We start from the raw sequence: 20,010 nt of genomic DNA, 5'->3' as shown, positions 1-20,010 counted from the left end.
AGGAAGGGTTGAAGGGAGCTGGGCCTCGGCATCTGTGTGTTGCCTGCACTCTTCCACACCCATGGGTCGGGATGTGGAATGCAAGCGGCTGGGTGTCATTGTGGCCAGGCAGCGGTGGCCCCAGTGTCTGGATTGGAATGGCCTCTGGCAACTACAGATAATGTTCCATCCAGGCCAGTCCCTGTGCTGCTCAGAGCTGACTTCATGTTCAGGCACTAAGAAAGGTGATGGCTCTCAGTTACAGCGTGATTTATTGACTAAACAGGCTTCTGTCCCTAGCTCTGTAGCCTGCAGAGGTGATCAGTTGCCACTAGTTAGTGGAGGAGCTCTCAGGCTCTGGCTGAGTGTCTGCTCCTGGAGGTGCAGGAAGTCCCAGAGGGTAGTCCCCACCTCAGTACCTCAAAGATTTGACATTAAAAGATGAACCCTATCAGGGTATGTTGGGCTAAGGAACCCAAGCCCACCCAAAGCTGTGCCTTGCCTAAGGTCCCAGAGGTAACAGGTTGAGTGGAGTAGGTGTGAGGGTGGTTGCTGAGTGACTAGGCCGGGTGATGGAAGAGGTTGCCGGTGCGCAGCCGCCTGTGGAGCTCCTGCCATAGCAGCTGCCTCTCTCGCTGAGCACCCTTCATGATGCTGCTGTTCTCCAGGGCTCGGCGGGACAGGTAGGGCAGCACCTCCATCACAGGACCATAGGGTACATACTTGTACACAGGAAATCCTGCCTGGCCTGCATACACACACAGAGCCATGAGTGTCCATGCACAACACAGTGCCTCCCGCACCCCTGCACGAGCCCAGGACAACCCAGCTCACCTAGCGGGAAGCTAATTTGATCACACATCCCCAGCAACTGTCCGAAGCACACCTGGCCATCATCAGGATGCAGGCCCAACTCCTCCATCCTGTGAAGGGGGGCAGGCTGGTAAGGACCCAAACCAGGACATAGGCACGCGGACGCATCTCTGAGCCCCTCTTTTTCCCTTCACCTACGTTCTAGCCAGTCTCTGTGGGGTGGGGCAGGGATGTGAGCTCTGCTCTAGCTACCTAGGTCTTCCTAGTACAACTTCCCTGCCCACAGGGAAGGCCCAGGCAACAGACTTGCTTTTCCCGGTCCAGTGCCTCTGCCACGCTCCTCCACCTGCAGTGCCCTGTGGCACTCTGAGCCTTGCTGCAGTGACTGATACCCAGCCCTGCCCCATTCTCCTTTGCTGGCTGCACAGCTGTTGTTTTGGTCTGAATGGAAAGTGAGATGTATATGCTACAGCTATCATGTTGAAGGCTCAAAAAAAATTGAGATGACTTCATTTTTAACATGGCTACTAGAAAATTTACAGATATAATTGTGGATTACATTGCATTTCATGTATGTATGCTTAGTTTTCATGTATGTACATCCATATGGCCAGAGGACCATTGGACATTGTTCCACAGTAGCCATCCACTGGTTTTTGAGAGTCTCATCATCCCAAGGCCTAACAGTTTAGCTAATCCTCCCGTGTCTGCCTCCCTAGTGCTGGAGTTGCAAGTTCTTCGCCCCACACCCAGCTCTCTTGCATGGGGTCTATGAATCAAACTACAGTCCTCATACTTGCATGTCAAGCACTTGGAAGTCACTTCCCTGGCTACTTCACTTGAGTGGAAGGCGAGGCTGTGCCTGCTCATTCCATGTTACCACCCCCAAACACTCAGCAGCACCTAACAGGTCCCATGCGTTCCCTCAGCCCTGCGTCACCTGCCACCCACAAGCCATCAAGAAACCTCCAAGTCAGGCTGGCAGAACCTACCTGCAGAGGGTGAAGCGCACTGAGTCCTCATTGTGGGAAGCCACCATCACCTCTGCCTTAGGGCTGTGCTTCAGCTTCTCGAGAACATAGTTAAGGCACCTGGGACAAGGACAGTCCTACCTAAGCTTGGCTCCAGCCAACCACCACCTTAACCCCTCTTGGCTCTGCAGAGGAAAGTGGTTTTGCAGGACCCATAGTCATCTAGCAAGCTGGCTTCTCTGAGGCGGCCACAGTTGGAGCTGGACCAGGGCCAGAGTCTCAGAAAGGAGGGCAGCATCTGGCTTCCCTAGCTTGTGTATGTGAAACATTCCTGCCTGGAATTCAGAAGATAAGGACATTTACCCTAGGAACTCACTGCACCAGTGCAGGAAACCCAAACAGTGACAGATTCGCAGGCCCCTCCCATGGTTAAAGCAGTAAGCAGTGGGAGGGGCCTGCGAATCTGTCACTGTTTGGGTTTCCTGCACTGGTGCAGTGAGTTCCTAGGGTAAATGTCATTGCCTGCTCTTTCAAAGGTCCTGAGTTCAATTCCCAGCAACCACATGGTGGTGGCTCACAACCATCTGTAATGAGATCTGGTGCCCTCTTCTGGCCTGCAGGCATATATGCAGACAGAATATTGTATACTTAATAAATAAATAAATATTAAAAAAATCTCCACGAAGCTGCCTGCAAGCTGTTCAGGGAGCCCCAGGGATGCAGCTTCCATTGAGTTGGGACGGGCTTTTCACTGATGCCACTGCCTTTGAGTCACCCACCCCTAATCCTGTAAGTAACGCCAATATAAATAAATCCTTTGGTTGACCAAACTCGATTTGGATGGCGTCAATCCATCGTTGGTGTCCTAGCTGGGTGAACAGACATTTGTTCACATCTCCCCAGCAGTAGTGCTCTGTGAAAAGGGAGGGCCAACAGCATCCCACCAGACCTAGCAGGGCCTGTTTGAACCTGTGGCTTTGCTTCTGGGCAGGAGCCCTATAGCAGACTCCTGGCTCTTCAGGAAATAAAAGGAAGCGGAGGCCTCAGGTAGCGTGGGTATCCCTGAGCACCAGTCTCAGTGGTATCGCCAAGGGCACTGCCCGCCTGGACAGCACATATGCTCTTTGACCCCATACGTCAATTTCTAGGAACATGCCCCAGCTGTGTCCTGTGACTACACGTGCATACAGCAGAGGGGGGTAGGATGTTCAGTGAGTCCGTTATGATATCCAGGAGAGGCCACGGAGTCTGAACATGATACCCTTGGGTGTCCTGTCCTGGTTACTGTGTTGACATAGGGGACAGAGTACGCAGTGTAAACATTGGCATATGGCACTGCCTGGATGTGCGGCAGACTCTTGAGATGGAACAGGAAGGCGCGGGAGCCTAAGGAGGCAGCATCAGGTTTGCAATAGGCAAGCACAGCCGGGGGGGGGGGGTGACGCTGGACTGCATTCACTGGTAATACAGGTTATGTAGGTAAGCTGTCAGTGCTGTTTGAACCCACTGAGATGCTGGCTGTAGACGTGGGGTTGTCCCCACACTCCAGATCAAAGCATATTTTGTTCTGAAGTCCTCTAACCACCCCCCTCCCTTATGTAAGGCTAGCCCCTCGGTTCTGTCACCATGAGAGGGAAGAGCAATGGCTAAGGGTGTTAAAAATAGGATGTCCTTAGCAGCTAGAAGTTAAAAATCCAAAAGAAGTTGACAACGTTTATCTCTCAATAGAAAACGTTTACAGTGGGAAAGGCGAAAAGCTGGTCCTGCAGAGAGAGCGGCTGTGTGTTTGTCCCCACTTTGCTGTACCTTTCGTTTGCTCTCTCGATTGGGCTATTCCAGCTGTCTCTGCTTGTCATTGTGAGTCCAGGATTTGGTGATGTTTACTTTCTGCTGCCTCTCTCCAGTTATTCTTTTACTTTTGCTTGCTCTATGCTTAGTAAACTCATTCAAAACTGAAAGCACGGCTACCATAGATCATCCTCCATAGCGCACAGAACAACTGCACACCACACAGAGTCCTAGCGATCAACAGCAGAAAGAACAGGTGTGCCACTGTGGCTGATCGCCACCTGAGCTAGAAAGCAGACGGCTGAGCCAGCCACATGGGGCAAGCCAGGCACCTGGGTGAATCTCTCTCTCTTCCCTTCTCTCATCTCAAACATCCCTGGCTGATTTCAAACTCGCTTTGAGGCCAAGGATGACTTTGAACTACTGCCCTTCCTGCCTTCTCCTCCCGAGTGCTGAGGTTAAAAGTGACCACAAATCATGCCTGATTTTTGTGGTGCTGGGGTTCAAACCCAGGGCTTCAGGCATGTTAAGCAAGCACTCTACCACATGAGCTGTGAAGTTGTTCTAAGTGTCAGCAGACGCCAACTGGGGGCATAGAGGCCAGTATTTATCCATATTCAAGAGAGGGAAGATATGATGCTTTGGGAGAATATGATAGCACCTTTGCCCTCCGGAAACTGGTTCTGCCTGAATATCATCACACTCAGGGCCAAGGTTCTCTTGCAAGAAAGCACAGAAAGCCCTCTCACCTGTGGTACATGACATTGGTGGCCTCATATGTAGGGTTAATGGGGTCCTCATAGCCGATCTCCACAGCCCTGGCACGCTCTTGGGCCATGTATGCGCCACGTACCAGCTTGGCCCCAAAACACCAGCCTTCACGGTGAGCCAGTTCCATATCCATGGTCACATTGTCATAGGCCTCCTGCAAGGCCAAGCTCAAAAGTCACAGGGAGCCACTCTGGTGGCAGCTCTAGGACAGCCTACTTCCTCTGTATCTCAGGTTAAAGTGCCCAGGCCAGCCAGTGGCTGCCGGGGAGACATGATACTCAAAGGATCTGCGAGACAGATGTGGATGAAGCTGGGCCTCCAACTTCCACCCCCAAGGAAAGGTGACAGAGGCCATCAATAGTCTCTCTGTAACCTGAGATGGCCCTGTGGGTGTCAACCCAGATGCCTGGAGTTACTGTGTATTTCAGAGTCAGGCTGGCCAGTTAGGAGCAAACTGCCACCTGTCTGGGACTGCTCCCATACACACCATGTCTCTGGGTGCCCAGCAACTTATTAGCCACCTTGGGCTGAGGGGTTGGGCTTGGGGTTTTTCTGGGCTCCCAGGTCTGCTTCTTTAACCCTGTCAAATCTTCCAGGAGAGTATAGTGATTTTTTTTTCAGATTCAAGAGGGCCCTGTGCTAATAATAGGATAGTCAGCTATGACTCTTCAGAGGAGCCTGGCACACTCTGAAAGAGCTCCTTGCATTTTGTGTTATGACTGTGGGAAGATGATTTGCGGGGCACCACAGTGCACATGTGGAAGTCAGGGGAAACTTAGAGAAGAAACTGTCTCTCTCCGTTCACCATGGCATCTGGGGATCAAACTCAGGTTGGCAGGCTTGCAGAGCAAGTGTGTCCACGGAGTCATCTCGCCAGACCACACATACACTCTTGGATCCTGGACAGGCTCCAGGCAGCCTTGTTCCTCCTTTGTACCTGGCACCAGCCCAACCTCTCCTGCAAGCCCAGGTGTGGCCACTGGGCAGGGCCTGTTTCCTACATAGTTGACCCCGGTCTAGGGTTAGTAGCCCGCCCATTCCTTTATCTGTGCTGCTCTGGCCTCTACACAAAGCAGGGCCAAACAGATACTGCATAGCTCCACAGAAAGGCATATCCCTGCAGGGTGGTGGGGCACACTGCCTTGAGAGCGTCGGCAGGAGGTGAATGACTATACCTTGAGGTAGCACTGGAATGTGTTGAAGATGAGTGGCTGATCCACATTGAACCTGCGCTGCATCTCCAGGGTCAGGCGACTGATGGCCGGCTGGAAGTAGCTCTGCTCAGCATCTATCATCAGCCGCACGCCTGCCTCTCTGGCTTTCTGAGTGGTGCATAGGGGAGAATCTGTGGTTGACGGTTGATGATGCCCTCCCTCTGCTCAGGTGCTCTGTACCCCCCAACACAGGTAGGGCTGCTCACACCTTGGCCAGCACATCCATCCTCCCCCAACACAACACACACTTACATACACACACACAGATCTGCTCCATACACACACACAGAGATCTGCTCACACCTTGGCCAGCACATCCATCCTCCCCCAACACACAGCTGCTCACACCTTGGCCAGCACGTCCATTCTTTGCAGCATTCTCTTCATCTGCTGCTCCTCCTCCTCAGTGAACCGTGACAGCAGGGGCTCCAGCTGGCCTGTCTGCGAGTATAGCAGAAGTCAGACCACTGTGGGCCACAGTGCTCCACCTTGAGGCCAGTCACTTCACCCCTCAGCAATGCTGTCTTCTGCCCACCCTCCTGCCCCCTCAGGGACCAGAGAGACCACTTCCCAGCACCTTGCCTTAAACCAGTTAGATCCAATGACAACATGCCCTGAACCGAGTGCCAGCCAGCTCATGCCTACACGTGAGGAAAGCTTTCCCAAGTAAGCAGCACCAGGCCCAGGCCTGTACCCCAAGAAACTTATTTCTATGCCCGGCCTTCGATCCTGAGATCAATAGGGAGCCATGAAAAGAAAGGCAAAGGAAGGGAAGCTAGACTCCAGCCAACCAGAAGGCTCCCGGGGGATAGAAAAGGCTCGAGAGGAGGGGCCGTGGTTATGGGGGTACTTCCCAACTTGCAGTGTGGGACCAAAATGTGGCCTTCAAGGAGCCAGCCAGCCAGCAATGGACTGATGATGAGAACTGGCAGGCTGGACCCAGAAACCCCATACAGCACAGAGGTCTGCAGCCACGGCCCGGGATGCTCCTGCAATGCTAATGAGCCATCCTTTCACAGATCTCAGCAGCCTCCCTTCACTGAGCACAAACACCGTGTGCCAAAGTCTGTCAGTGACCTTGGAGCGGAGACTCTGTGAACACACTGCACCCTGAGGTTCCAGGACAGTGGCTCAAAGTTCGGGTTGGGCCCCCAGTCTCAGGGGCTGGGAACACCACAGAAGAAATACCTGCAGGACGCCTTCCTCGGCTGCTACTGCTATTCCTCCTTCAGAACCCAGAGCAGGTAGGGTTCCACCCCTCTTTCCCCCTGAATACAGGCAACACTAACAACTCACTCTGCCAGATGAACTTGGCGTGACTTCTAAGGCCAGGCTGCAAAATTCGATGCACTTCTGCCTGGCCTTCATCTCAGGGGACACTCACTCTGGGAACCTAGCCACCATGTTTGGGAAAAAGCCCAGATGACAGCCAACATCACCTTCCATACATGTGAGCAGGGCACCTCTATGACCTGCTGGCCCTGCCAACCTCTAAGTACAAGTAACCGGAAGACCCCAGATGAACCGTGTTTGGCTCTAAAGACTTGTGGTGACCTGACACACAGGACTAGGTGGACCTTCTCTCAAGACACCCATCCTCTCCTTGTGTGCAAAGGTCCACGAGGGTCCCCGTCCCACTGAGCACTGTGGACACTGGGTTTGTCTTTGTGGTGGGGTCAGAAAGAATGACACTTAGTCACAGTGAGTCCCCTGGGTGAGCAGACACATGGAATTGGGGGGTACCTGTACATTGGGGACCACCAGGTGCCTGGAGAGCTGGGTCCTGCTGTCAATGAGGCTGTTCCAGTCCAGCAAGTCCACAGTGCTAAGGGATGAGGTACATCAGCAGAGCAGGCAGCCAGAAATTCTGGGTCAACCACCTGGCTTTACCCCCAGGTACTGGGGTTGTTTGGGGATCTGAAACACCAGCCCATCCCTCAAGAGGCTACTTCCAAACTCGGCCTTCACAAAACCCACCCAATGTTTGTTTTAAAAAACTAAATACTGCTCTCAATTACAAAAGAAAATTAACACCAAAGCATAACTACTTTTGCAATGCATCAGTAGCAATCAAAACACAGAAAGTATACAGAGAATTCCATGGCCAAGTCAGGCTCAAGGAAGAGCCGAGGATGCAAGGCCAGGCAGAATGCAGACCTCGCCTCAGGAGGCTGGAGAAGCTAATGTGCTGGGCCGCCCGAGTACCACCTGACTTGACGGAGGCTCCTGGTGACATTAATCCCAGCCTCTGTCCCTGCTGCCTATCCCAGGGACTCCCGTCTTGCTCTACACTCCCGTTCGGTAATGTCAGGAAGCAGTTCCCTTGACACTGTCATCCCCACGGTTCATCCTTTCCTGGGAGGTGACCAGAAATAGAAGTCACTGGGGCTCAGCTGAGACCACGACTATACCGGGTGGATGTAAGCTCTTACCCAGACACCCCCAGCGTCTCCGGTGTGAACCACCCCTCGATCTCAGCCCTGGACGCGATGCCCATCTTTGCGATGCTTTCCTTGGGAATTGAGAAGGCAGAGTCAGTACTGCCATCTCTCACTATCCTCAGCACCCATCCCCACCATGGGTCTGTTTGACAGCATCACGTCATCTGTGACAGCAGGACTCATTTCAGGCCCCATTTCTATTCCCAGCTGGCTGTGGTACCTTTTCCATCTTTGCCATTTCCCACATCCGCTATCTGCTGAGCCAACTTCCTACCCTCCCAACCATACTCTTTGTAGACAGTAGAGCCGTTCACAATTCCTACCGCAGCCCGGCTTCCCTTCCTCCTCCTCCCTACTACCTCAGCTACGCTCAGCATCTCCAAGACCCCACCTTAGACCACTGTACGGTTCCAGGGGAAGAAGGGCCGCTCACCTGGAGCACCACCACCTCCAGCTTCGTGTCCACGGCAGCACGTCCGGCCTGTCCCTGCTCTGCAGCCATTTGATGGAAGAACCGTCTCCACCTGGTCAGCACGTCTGAGAACTGCAGCTGCCAGTGCAGGTGTGAGCCCCACTGCAGCACGTGCCCAGCTCCTCCAGACAGCCCCGGGGCCACCTCTGTAGCCCCAGAGCACAGCTACCCATCTGAGCATGCCTGAAGCCTTTCAGTGCACATGGTAGCCCAAGGGTCTCTGCAGATCAGATGTGTCACCACTTACCAGAAACTGTGGTCTCCCCAGGGCTGTGAGCTTAATGGCTGAGAAACCATCATTACTGGCCCCACCTGTCAGAAGCCAAAGGAAGAGTCACGAGTGTCTCCAAGGAGATGGATGTCTGGGTCAGAGGGACCAGGTGCACCTGATCTTTAAGACCAGTCCTGCAGCCAGTTCCTACCCATAGTGATACCCAGTCCTCTGAACCCCCTTGCACATGGCTGCTCCGAGGGCCTTGCTATAGAGGTGGGAAGGGCTGGTGAAACAGCCTTTGTACTGAGTAGACACTGGGCAAAGAAGCCAGAGAGGTCTGCACATTGCTGGCGCCATCCCTGGCTCAGTTTCTTCCTAATGCCTTCAGCACTATAGGCCATTCATGTATGGGTCCAGAGCATAGAAATGGCCGTGGAGTAGGGGCTGGGGCACACAACTCCAGGGAGAACAATCGGGGAACAAGCAGATGCCCCTCACCAAAATGCCAGAGTGCAATGACTACATAGGCCGCCCTGGTCCGGGAGGCAACTGCTCACGACTATCCCACCCTGAAAAGTGCAATAAAGGTATGGGACCCACTAGCACACCAGCAGGACCACTGAGACCCCATGGCTTAACTGGCTTCCCCATCCTCAATCCTCTTATACCATGGAGGAGTTGGCAGTCACAGGAAATGTGTCATCAGCTCCCAAAACTGGCCCTCAACCTGAGGGGTGGAGATTGCAGAACTCAGTATCAGGACACCATATGCAGGTGCAGCCCCTGGGCAGGAACGTGCACAGGTGCATGAACTTGTCAGGAGGTGCCGCCAGGAGCTGTCAGGACTGCATCTCAGTCCCTGCAGGTCCGAGCATAACCACTCACTCCAGCCCTAACATCCTCCACAAGTCCAAGGCTCTAGCTTGCAGCTAGCAAAGCAGGGGACCCCACCTGAAGCCTCGATGCATTTCAGTAAGTTCTCCATGTAGTTGTCACATTTGGCTTCATTGGCATAGAAGTAAGTGCGGGCACTGATGACACCATCTCTGCGGTCTCCAAAGGCAGGGTGGACCTGATACTGCTTCTCCCTCTTATTTGTGCCTGGGAAGATAGATTCATGGCCTATTAGAGATGTCATAACTTCACCTTCAACTCCCTGCCCATCCTAGCATAAGCTGACGTCCCAGAGCTATGACCCTCAAGATGGACTCCAAATAGGCCTTGCTGAGCATCCTGAAGCTGCCCTCCTGACAGCCCTGCTTGCCTTCCTACTTGGGTCCCCCTTGCTAAATCTCATGATGCAGTAAATTAGGCCAGGAAAATAGAGACTCCATCACAAAGACTTGGACTGCAGCCTACCAAAGCCCAAGGAGACTGAGCCTTCCTGGAAGAGCTGTTGAAACTACAAAGAGCTTTGGCCAGGCAGTGGTGGCACACGCCTTTAATCCCAGCACTCGGGAGGCACAGGCAGGCGGATCTCTGTGAGTTTGAGGCCAGCCTGGTCTACAAGAGCTAGTTCCAGGACTGGGTCCAAAGCAACACAGAGAAACCCTGTCTCGAAAAACAAACAAACAAACAAACAAATACAAAGAGCCTGCATCTCACCAGGGACTCTCAGGTCAGGCACGCAGAGCCAGGACCGTAGCTCTGGCCACAGGGGGCAGTCTCTGGCCTTGTCCCTTGCCCAAAGGCTGGCCCAGGCCTGAAGTCCAGGTGTCTCTGGGGCCAGCAGACTATGTTAGCGTGAGGAGTACCCATTCCTAAACTCACCGCTGCTGTCTCTCTCTGCTTCAGAGGTGCACGACCTGTAGGACAGAGGCAAAAGCAGAGGTCAGGTCACCAGGAGGCAGCTGAGCCTTGGACCAAACCATGAACCTGAAGGAGGGCTGGCTCAAGGAAACAGACCAACTTGGGTTAACCCAGCCCTTCCTGGGCCTGGCATGACCAGCTGGGTGAGGGAGAGTATGTCCAGGCTTCCTATAGGTCGAGCCTTCCTTACTGATGAGGTCAGGCAAGGAGAGGAGCAGCGGTGTGAGCCACCTTGTACAAAGGGCTCCTCCAACCCAGCAACAATGCTTGCTCTGGCCTGCAGCCCTAACATCTGTGTCTCCAGGACAGAGTCCCATACACCCAGCTACTCCCACCCTATGGCCCAACCCCCGCTAAGACTCTTAGGCCCATTTTCCAAATAGCCATCAAAAGTTTTCTTAGAAGATGCAAATGAGACTTTAAAATCACCTAACTGAAAATCTGCCAGGTCCCCATCATACTCAGAGACAAGTCCTCCACAGGGCACGGTGCTGAGGCACATTGCAGGGCAGAGAACTCCTCTTCCCTAGCACAGGCAACAGTGCCTTCCAGGTCTTCCCGGCAATGAAACTGAGTCATCCAGGAACCTCACTGCTCTCCGAGCAAATCTGGGCCACCAAGCAACATGCCAAGAAGCCTTGCCCTGGGTCCTCCTCTCCTATCCCAGGGCCCTTACCTGATTTGAGCCAGAAACTATGGGGGGGGCAGGCCATATCCTTGGGTGCCTGGAGTACCCTCAGTCCATGAGGCCATAGCTCAAAGGACAGAAGCTAGAAAGCTCTGCTCCATCTGCCTTACGCTGACAATATGTAACAAGAAAAGAGGGTGAAATGGCATCTGGTAACAATGTCCTGAGTTTGTAATGAGGAGGCAGGCAGTCCCCAGGTGTCACCTGCCCTCAGAGGCAGAGAGCCAAGGTCCCTGGAGGATATGGGTTCCAGAAGAGCAGTCTGAGGTACAACCAGACATAAGTCCCCTGAGGGCTATCAGTGCAAAGGAAGGCTCGTGATTCCCTGAGCAGAAACCCTGTCAAGGAGGGAGACTTGGCTCCTTAATGACCCCTGATGGGAAGGTTGTTGGCATAGCCCACAGCCCACAGTTTAGGTGGTCTGGTCTCCAAGCTTTTAATGCCTTCTTTCATTAGCTGGGGACAGGCCTCCGGGTCTGTGCGGCCACTCACTCCCTGTCAGGTGCAACCCGTGGGCCCTGTGAGTTCTTTTCCCTGCGGGAAGGTGACATGTAGAGCCTGTCGGCTCCCCATTTCACTCCGACCACCGTCAGTGTGGCGTTTCACCTGTCGTCTAAGGCTGTGAGCAGAAGGCGGGCAGGCCTTTGAAGGCACAGACACAGGCAGCAGAGCTGGGTCCGTATCCCTGCCACTGTTGGCATTGGAGGGTGGACACTGTTGGGTCAGGAAATGTCTATTTCTGATGTCCTGGAGCCCAAGCAGAGATCCTGTGGGACAAGCAGCTGGGACAAGCTGAGCAACCAATGATTCTGCAAACAAGCAGGGTGCGCAAGCCGGCCACCCAGTCTCACAGCAAGGCCGCCTTGGGTGAGAGCACTCAGTGCTCATGCTATCTAGGCTGAGGCCACGGAATCCATTTGGTTATTCAACAGCAGCCTTAGTAAAGGCCCACAGCCAAATCCCCAGGCATCAGTGAGGTTCACAGGGGATGCTGGGGCTGGGTCACCCCGCCTTCAGAATGGCCAATCACAAGGCAGGGGCTGAGGCCAGGCTCGGACATTCTGTTCTCTGGGCCAGCAGCCTCACATGACTGCCTTTACCCAACTCCTCCCGTTAGCCACCTGGGGAGGAGCAGGGTAAAGTCAAAGGCCTGACAGAGCCTGTCCTGAGCAAGCAGCTGCAGCCAGAGGCTTGGGACCCAAAATCCAAACAAGGGCTTCTCAAGGAGTCACAGGCAGCAGCGCTTTGCAGAGAAAGGCCGGTTTTGCACAGGCCTCCAGTGAGCCAGCCGCCACCCCAGAGGGCAGAATAAGGCCACTCTGTCCTGCTGCCAAGAGGACAGTCTGAGCTGTGCTTTCTACTCACAGCCTGGGGAAAGGCCCTGCAGCAAGTTGGTGCCAGCAGGAGACTCCAGGCTGCCCATCACACCACACTGCTGCCTGCTGCCTTTCTCCTGACCATGAGGGCCTGCCTAGACCCAGTCTGCAAAGGTCTACACCCTGCAGGCACAGCCATCTGCAGATTAACAAACTATCTGAGGACTAGTTGGAACTTGCAGTCAGGAATCCTTGGAAAGAGCCTGTAGCAGACCAGGAAGCCAGGGCACCACAAATGTCTCTGTGAGTGGCTAAGTCCCAGCCTTAGAGGCTACACGCTTATACCACTCTGCCCTTGCAAACTGCAAAGGCAATCTGAATTTTATATCATTTTGTATCACAAAATATAGTTCTTGTTCTGATATTTTTCAGTCACTCAAAATGTGAAACTACACTCAGTACTAAGTGATGAGCCGGACATGACCGAGAGCCGCTCTGCAGATCTAGCTCTCAACCCTCCTCTGATAGAGGCCCACAAAAGCACAGTACTCTCGCCTCAGGAAGCAAGAACTCTAAGCACAGCTGGCAATCAGGTCAAAGGCCGTCCCCGTCTTGGCCACCACCTAGCTGAGGCTGAAACCCAGAGCCTGGTGCACTGCAGGGCTACTCCTGTGCCTTGCCACACTGGAAAGGCAGGCCTTACTCCATCTCCGTGCGCTCTGCCTCCTCAGGGCTCAGATCTTCCTCTATTCCATAGTCCAGGATGGAGCCGACGCCGAAGGCTTTGTTGTGCTGGATCAGAGGCCTGATAGACTCCTGGTCCTCGCCAGCCACAAAATGGCCATAGAAGGTCATCTTCATTAGTTTGTCGAACAGCCTCTGCCCCAGAAGCTTCCTGGTGACATGCAGCAACTGGAAGGCAAAGGGAAGCAGCTGTCCAGCCATCTGACTCCATCCCTGAGAGACCCCTGCTTACTCCTCCCCACTTCACCCCAGTGCTACACCGTGCTGTGCGTGTTTTATAGAGACCACTTGGAACAGGCTGCTTCCTGATCCAGGGTGGCATGGGAGAACCAAGGCATTCCTTCTCAAGCTGCTGGCTCTATGAAGCTCTGAGCACATTGCTTCCCTTAGGACTCTTCCCCGAGGAGGCTGGCTCATGCATCACCCCAGGGCACAGAGGATTGCCTGATCACCTCTTTGTGGGGAAAGGGGGTTCCAGCCAGTCTCTCCGGGGACAATAATCGACATTTCTGTGACATTTAGTGGTCGTGGGGGCGGCACAGAAATAGCTCTCTGGAATGATCTCTCACAGTGATTTGCCCTCTTGTTCTAACCCGGCAGAACAGGGTTTGATGTGAGGCCCTCCAAAGCTGCTGAGCAGTGGCCACACACAAAATTCAAATGGCTGGAGAGAGGTCTGTCTGCCGGACACCAAGAAACGGGAGTCTGCTCCACAGCCTCATCCAGGGATGACTGGATATGCTGGCGGATGCGCCCTGAGGAAGATGGCTGCATGCAACCAGCCACTTTTTCTGTCGTATATCACTCCATCTTACATTACTGTAAGCATTCCTTAAACACGTAGGGAGAAAGAGAAGGAAGCGGACTTCGTGAGAGACACCCAAGGGGAAGGAGCAGCAGGTCGCTCCTCGCATAATTAAGGCAGACTGACAGCCGGTCTTGTGGAGAGGGATGAGGAGCCTTTGGAGGAAGGAGGGTGCTCAGCAAGGCAAGAAGTGAAAGGGCGAGCAAGGGGATGACCTAAGGCAGTAAGAAGTGGTGACAAGCAGACCCCAGGTGCCTAGCAGCAAACACACACACACACACACCTGTAGAAGAGCCTGTGTCTACTCCTGCCCACCCACCTCAGCTCCAAGGAAGGAAAAGCCTGAGGGTCCTCAAGCCCCATGGACAATGAGCCCTTTCCTATGTGGGCAGTCACTAGTAGTCTAAGCATTCACAAGTCAAACACTACCCCATCGGGGCCCTGTCACTGCATGTGGGCTCCTGAGACGCTGCTAGACAACACGCAGCCTCCATGCAGGACCTGGGATTTCTGCATTTTGTTCTTTCATCAAGAGAGTTATAATCTCTAATTAAATCTATATAAATATATAGATCCTGAGACGCTTTCCATGGGAGGGGTAGATGAAGGAATGGCCACCTATGGCGGTCATAGGTGACCAGTCTCACCCTGGTCACTGAGAATGGTGAACACACACAGACAGGGTTGGCGCCATTAAAGCCAAGCCACCATTTCAAATCTGTCTCAGTGTCACTATGTCCTGGGATGTCACCACCTGAGCTCAGGGTAGCACTAGTACTATCCAGGTGAGTAGAACCTTTGAAAGTTTACAAATTTGTACCAGTGATAGAGACAGTAAAACAAGCCAGGAGTGGTAACACACTTCTGTAACGCAGCACTTGAGGAGGCTGAACTACAGAGGATCAGGAGTTCAAGGCCAGCCTTGGCTATAAAACAAGACCTCATCTCACAAGGAAAAACGACCAGAGAGGTGGCTGGTTATAAAGTGCTTGCCTTGAATTTGATCCCAGCCCAAGGGAGGCAGAGACAGCCAATTTCCCAGAGCTCACTGGTCAGCTACCCTAACCTAAAAACCTGTCTTAACCAGGGCAGGCAGACATGATGGCAAACTCCTTCAGTCCCAAAATTCAGGAGGCAGAGAGAGGCAGAGCTCTGGTCCATGTTGTGAGTTTCAAGACAGTCAGGGCTGCATACTGAGAAGCTGGCTCAAACACACGTTTTAAAAGTAGGGCAGGGAAGCCTGGCCTGGTAATACATACCTTTAATCCCAGAACTTGGGAGGCAGAGATGGGTGGGTCTGTGAATTCGAGGCCAGCCTGGTCTACAGAACAAGTTCCAGGGCAGCTAGGGCTACACGAAGAAACCATATCTCCAAAAAAAAAAAAAGACAAAAAATAAAGTAGGCAGGGGAAAGGCCAGTAAGATGGTTCATTGAGTAAAGGCATTTGCTGCCAAGCCTGATGACCTGAATTCAGTCTCTAGAACCTAGATGGTAAAAGGAGAGAATCAACTCCCAAAAATCGTTCCCTGGCTTTCCCATATGTACTGTGGTACATGAGTGCTCACATACATACACACACATAATGAATAAATATTAAAGAAATTTAAGAAATGGACGGCACTGAGGAAGCACACCCAAGTGTACCCTTGGGCTCCCATACATGCATTCTTGCTCACACACAAAGACGTCTCAAACAATGTCCAGGAAATGATGACAGTAAAACCAATTCTCTGCTTTGGCCCCAGAGAACCACTGTAATTTGCACCCAACCTCTTCATCTTGGGCTCACAATCAAAAAGAGATAGCCTACCCAGTGTGGTGGCACATGCCTTTAATCCCAGCATTCGGAAGGCAGAAACAAGCTGATCTCAGAGTTCAAAGCCAGCCTGGTCTACAGAGTGAGTTCCAAGACAGCCAGGGCTACACAGATGTCAAATAGGCTTGATGTAAAATAGGCTGTTTCATGGTCCCCAACAGGGCTCCAATCCTAGGCAGCAGTCCCAATCTCAGCTCCTCAGAACAAGTCTGGTTGCCCACTGCCCCAGCTAGAGTGTCAAAGCCGCAAGGCCTGGGTTGACTGTTCTTAGTCCAGCCCATTAGACTAGAATCTGAGAAGCAGAGCTCGGGGCCTGGCTCCGAACCATTTTCTTCAACACCAGGCCCTGGGGCCACAAGCAGTGATAGCACAGATCTCAGAGGCAGGCTCCCAGGGCACAGCCTGGACAGGTGGAGCCAGGGTGGGGGTGGGATTTGCTGCTTCCTCCAGGAACCCATACCACACCCGAAGGCTCCAGCACTACCCAGAGCAGGCACCAGAGAGCCAGAGGAGGTGACTGGCCCTCCCCCTGGTCACCCACAGTACCCCAATTGACACCCAGGACTCACCCTCCTTAGAACCAACCCTCAGGCCCCCAGGGACACTGCCTCTCAGCTGGGCAGCTCGTAGAGACTCGGAGGTGAAGCAGAAACTGCTGCTCATCCTGTCCCCAAAGCAAATGCAGTCACCTACGATACCCGAGGGGATGGTCCAATCCCTGCTCTGCAGGTAGTTAACCACTCTTTTCAAGTCATTGCTGCCCAGCTTGCCGCATCCTCCCTCCTAGCTGAAGTGCTGGTACCACTGGCAGATCCCATCCAGCTGCCCTTGGCCCTTGCTTTCCCCTGCTAGGGCTCCTTTTCCTATGTACCCCTCTTCTCCACTGGGCGTTATTCGGTGCATTATAACCCTGCCTACCACAAACATACCTGGCCTCCCACACTCAGATGAGAGCCTTTCTTTTACTCCTAGGCTCCAATGCTTACAATCAAGTTCTTCCAGGGGCTTCCGGCAGCACTTCAATTCTGTCTCAACATGGTTGTGAGGTATGACTCACCTCCTACCCTGCTGTGGCCTCAGCTAAGTTGTAAGTGTAGCTCCCGCTCCTCCAGACTCACTACCCTCTTTGAGATATCTTCCAGATCTGTATCCTTTCAAACATCAAAGGCCACCTTGAGATAACTTATCACTAACCCTTCAAGACTGGCTCCGCTTTCCCCAAAGGAAAGCTTTCCTCAAAGCTACCATGTTGCAGTTTAAAGTTGCGTATTTTCTAGTCTCCGAGAACCTCCAGCTTCTACACTACACTCCAGTTGGTGCCCGCAGCCGGCAGACCAAAGCTGTCTGGAACACAGGTAGAGATGAGGTACCTTCCTGCCTGTAATCAGAGCACTTGGGAGGTGCAGGCAGAAGGATCAGAAGTTTTTGAATCCAGGCTCTTCAACTGTATTTATAATAAATTTAAACACGAAAGAGAAAAAGTTGGGAGTTTGACCTATATCCCAAAACTGTTTGGAGTACCTGTGTTTGGAGTGGCTGGTCACACTTGTGGAATTCTGGGGTCCTAGCCTAGATAAGCCCTTCAAGCATGACAAACTTAGAGCTGCATGGAGGATACCAGATTTATCACGGGTGACGGCTGTATTCCTACACACAGTACAATCTTAAACACTATCAGCCTTTCTTTCTAATTGGTAGTGACTACAAGTAGGAAACTTCACGAGGTGAAACGGCCCCCTTTCTTGCCTGCCCAGCTTCAGGCCACGCTTGAGTGGCTCTGCCTGACACTTTCAAACTCTGAAACCCGCTGGCCGCGCCGATGTCCCCCCGCCGCTGCTGTCCGCCTGTCCACCCCACCCGCGCACCTTCTCGTGGTGCGCTAGCAGCACCGGCGACGCACACAGGCGCAGCACTAGCAGGTTGCGCACCAGTTCCCAGCTCCGCCGACTGCGGTACGCCTCCTGCGTGTTGTCGAAGTCCACGACTGGCACAGGCCGCCGCACAGCTTCTGCCGCGCCCCATGCCCGCACAACCCCTGGGTTCGCAGCGGGCTGCTCACGGGCCTGCGTCTCTGTTGAGAGACCGGCGACACGAGGTACCACTGAGCGCAGAAGGAACACGCGCCTTAGAGCCATGGCGGAGCCAATACGGGCGCCCAGGAGGCTTAAGTACCTTCGGCCAGCCACGCCCCAAGGTCACGCCCTAATCACGCCCCATCCCCGGGAGCCCCACCCACCATCCCGTGGCTCTGCTCCCATTTTAAGAAACCTAGTCCTACTCCGAAAGCTGATCCATCTCCTCCTCCGGAGGCCTTCCCTGGCGCGCTGGTTGGTTTGGCTTGATTCCCGTGACAGACCACGCCTCCCAAGCCCGCAGACTCTACTTCCACTGAGCCCACCCTCAGCTCTGCCCCTCCAAAGACCCGCCCCTTGGGAAACGTGATGTTTAGCCCTGACATTTTCTTGTCCCTAGGCTGACCAGGTGGGTCCAGAGTCCACTGGTCAGTGCCATGACACCCTGGCACATTCGTATCCTCCGTTCCCCAGCAGCGGGGACTCACAGCTGTGGCCAGCCTGCGAAAATTCTGTCCCAGAAGGTGGTCCTCTTCCCATCGCTCCACCCTGCCTAAAGTGCTGTTTTAAAAGCTGCCTTCTCTGTGGGTTAGTGGTGGCGCACGCCTTTAATCCTAGCACTCAGGTGGCAGAGACAGGCGGATCTCTGTGAGTTTGAGGCTCAGCCTGGTCTACAGAGTGAGTAAGTTTCAGGACAGGCTCCAAAATTACTGTGAAACCCTGTCTCAACAAAACAAAACAAAAAAGCTGCCCCTTTCTGTTTCTTTTTTGTCCTTTAGACCCACCTCTGACAGGGGACAAACAAGGGGCCCCAGGCTCCCCTGTGAAGCCTTGGAGCTCTAGTGGTTCCTCCCTCCTTTACCTCTCCACATCCGGTACCGCCAGCAGCAGATGTCACCTAGGAAACCTGACTGCCTCTACCTTGGTGCACACTTCACTGTCACTCACCCCATGTTTCACTTCTGACATCCCATCCTCCCACCGAGATCTAGTACGGTTGTGGGTAGCAATATGACCCCCAATATCCCCTACGGGCTTGGCCCTGCCTTTTCTATAGGTATAGAAGTTTCGGAGCCTCGGATTCTCTTGTCTATCTTAACTGTGGATATTTAGAGCTGTGTGATTCTTCATGGTGGGGACTGTCCTGTGCTTTGGAGAATGTTTATCGTCATCTTTGGACGCAGATGGCAATCACACACACACACACACACAGACACACACACACACACACACACACACACACACACACACACACTTGAAATAACCTAAAACATCTCTGATATTGCCAGATGCCCCCAGAAAGCACAATTCCCACTTGTCTTAGCTGAAGATGACTTCCTAAGGCAGGACTCAAGTTTTTCCTGCTTTAACCTAATGGGGAGAATGCCAGAGGCATCAAAGTCCAGAGGCAGGAAGTCAGGAGGACCCTACAGCAGCTCAGAAACTTGACCATAGGAAGCAGGCGACCCTTGGAACGGTCACCATGACCATCTACCCATCCTCCTTTAGGCCTAACCCACACTCACCTCTCCTCCACCGCTGCTGAGCTTCTGGGCAGTCTGTCGCATGTGTCTGTAGGACATCCACTGCTCCTGCTATGCTCACTGCATAGTCCCCTTTCTTCTTCCTGAGACACTGGAGACCCTGCCATCATCCACAGCAGCCAAGGCCCTCTTCTCTCCTTCACTACTCCCTGCTACATTCCAGCTGATACTTTATGTGGCTTTGTTAACAGAAGGAAGGACAGAGTGACATAGAATATCTTTCGTATCATAGGTTCTAGGTGTCTGGCTCATCCTCCAGCCCCTACCCTCGTCTCTGTGTCATCCTGGACCCTTTGATGCCATGTGTCCAGTGGTTTGGCTACATTCCAAGCTCCTGCACCTGGTAACCAGTATTGGACCCCCAAGTTCCTGAGCCCCAGCTTTGCCCAGATCACATTTGGCAGGAGAGATGCAGGTGCATCTCTTAAGAGATATGTGCCCAGGAAAAGAAACCACACTGTGAACGTGCCCATTTGTTGTTGGTCTTACTGGTATACCATGAGCCCTACTACAATGCTCTTTTATGAGCGTGAAGGAGAGGGGTCCCTAGCC

At 53.2% G+C, this 20,010-nt stretch overlaps 1 protein-coding gene across 2 annotated transcripts; it reads right to left on the bottom strand.

Annotated features, from left to right (window-relative positions):
• Positions 1 to 232: 232 nt before the first annotated feature.
• On the bottom strand, positions 233 to 17,977 carry Prodh (proline dehydrogenase 1). 2 transcript variants are annotated; one of them, XM_075969824.1, is made up of 14 exons: positions 17,708 to 17,977; positions 13,180 to 13,388; positions 10,434 to 10,468; positions 9,615 to 9,764; positions 8,697 to 8,761; positions 8,411 to 8,527; positions 7,969 to 8,048; positions 7,280 to 7,361; positions 5,885 to 5,977; positions 5,498 to 5,644; positions 4,301 to 4,476; positions 1,785 to 1,883; positions 814 to 902; positions 233 to 727 (listed from the first exon to the last, which is right to left on the bottom strand). In XM_075969824.1, the coding sequence occupies exons 1-14, from the start codon at positions 17,975 to 17,977 to the stop codon at positions 540 to 542; spliced, it is 1,800 nt and encodes a 599-aa protein (XP_075825939.1). In that variant the 3' UTR covers positions 233 to 539. The 2 variants fall into 2 exon arrangements, with proteins under 2 accessions (XP_075825939.1, XP_075825947.1); XM_075969832.1 differs by lacking the exon at positions 1,785 to 1,883 and having other exon boundaries at positions 396 to 727.
• Positions 17,978 to 20,010: the final 2,033 nt, after the last annotated feature.

Source organism: Microtus pennsylvanicus, chromosome 1 (genome assembly GCF_037038515.1).
Source record: "Microtus pennsylvanicus isolate mMicPen1 chromosome 1, mMicPen1.hap1, whole genome shotgun sequence".
In the NCBI taxonomy this organism is placed as follows: Eukaryota; Metazoa; Chordata; class Mammalia; order Rodentia; family Cricetidae; genus Microtus; species Microtus pennsylvanicus.
The sequence above is the reverse complement of the archived record's forward strand: the minus strand, read 5'-3'. Positions and strand labels throughout refer to the sequence as shown.

Coding starts and splice junctions, on each gene's coding strand:
- Prodh (XM_075969824.1), bottom strand. CDS start 17,977: ATGGCTCTAAGGCGCGTGTTCCTTCTGCGCTCAGTGGTACCTCGTGTC. Junction 4,477..5,497: donor CATTCCAGTGCTACCTCAAG/GTATAGTCATTC, acceptor TTGGCCTTGCAG/GAGGCCTATGACAATGTGAC. Junction 1,884..4,300: donor ACCAATGTCATGTACCACAG/GTGAGAGGGCTT, acceptor TCCTTGTCCCAG/GTGCCTTAACTATGTTCTCG.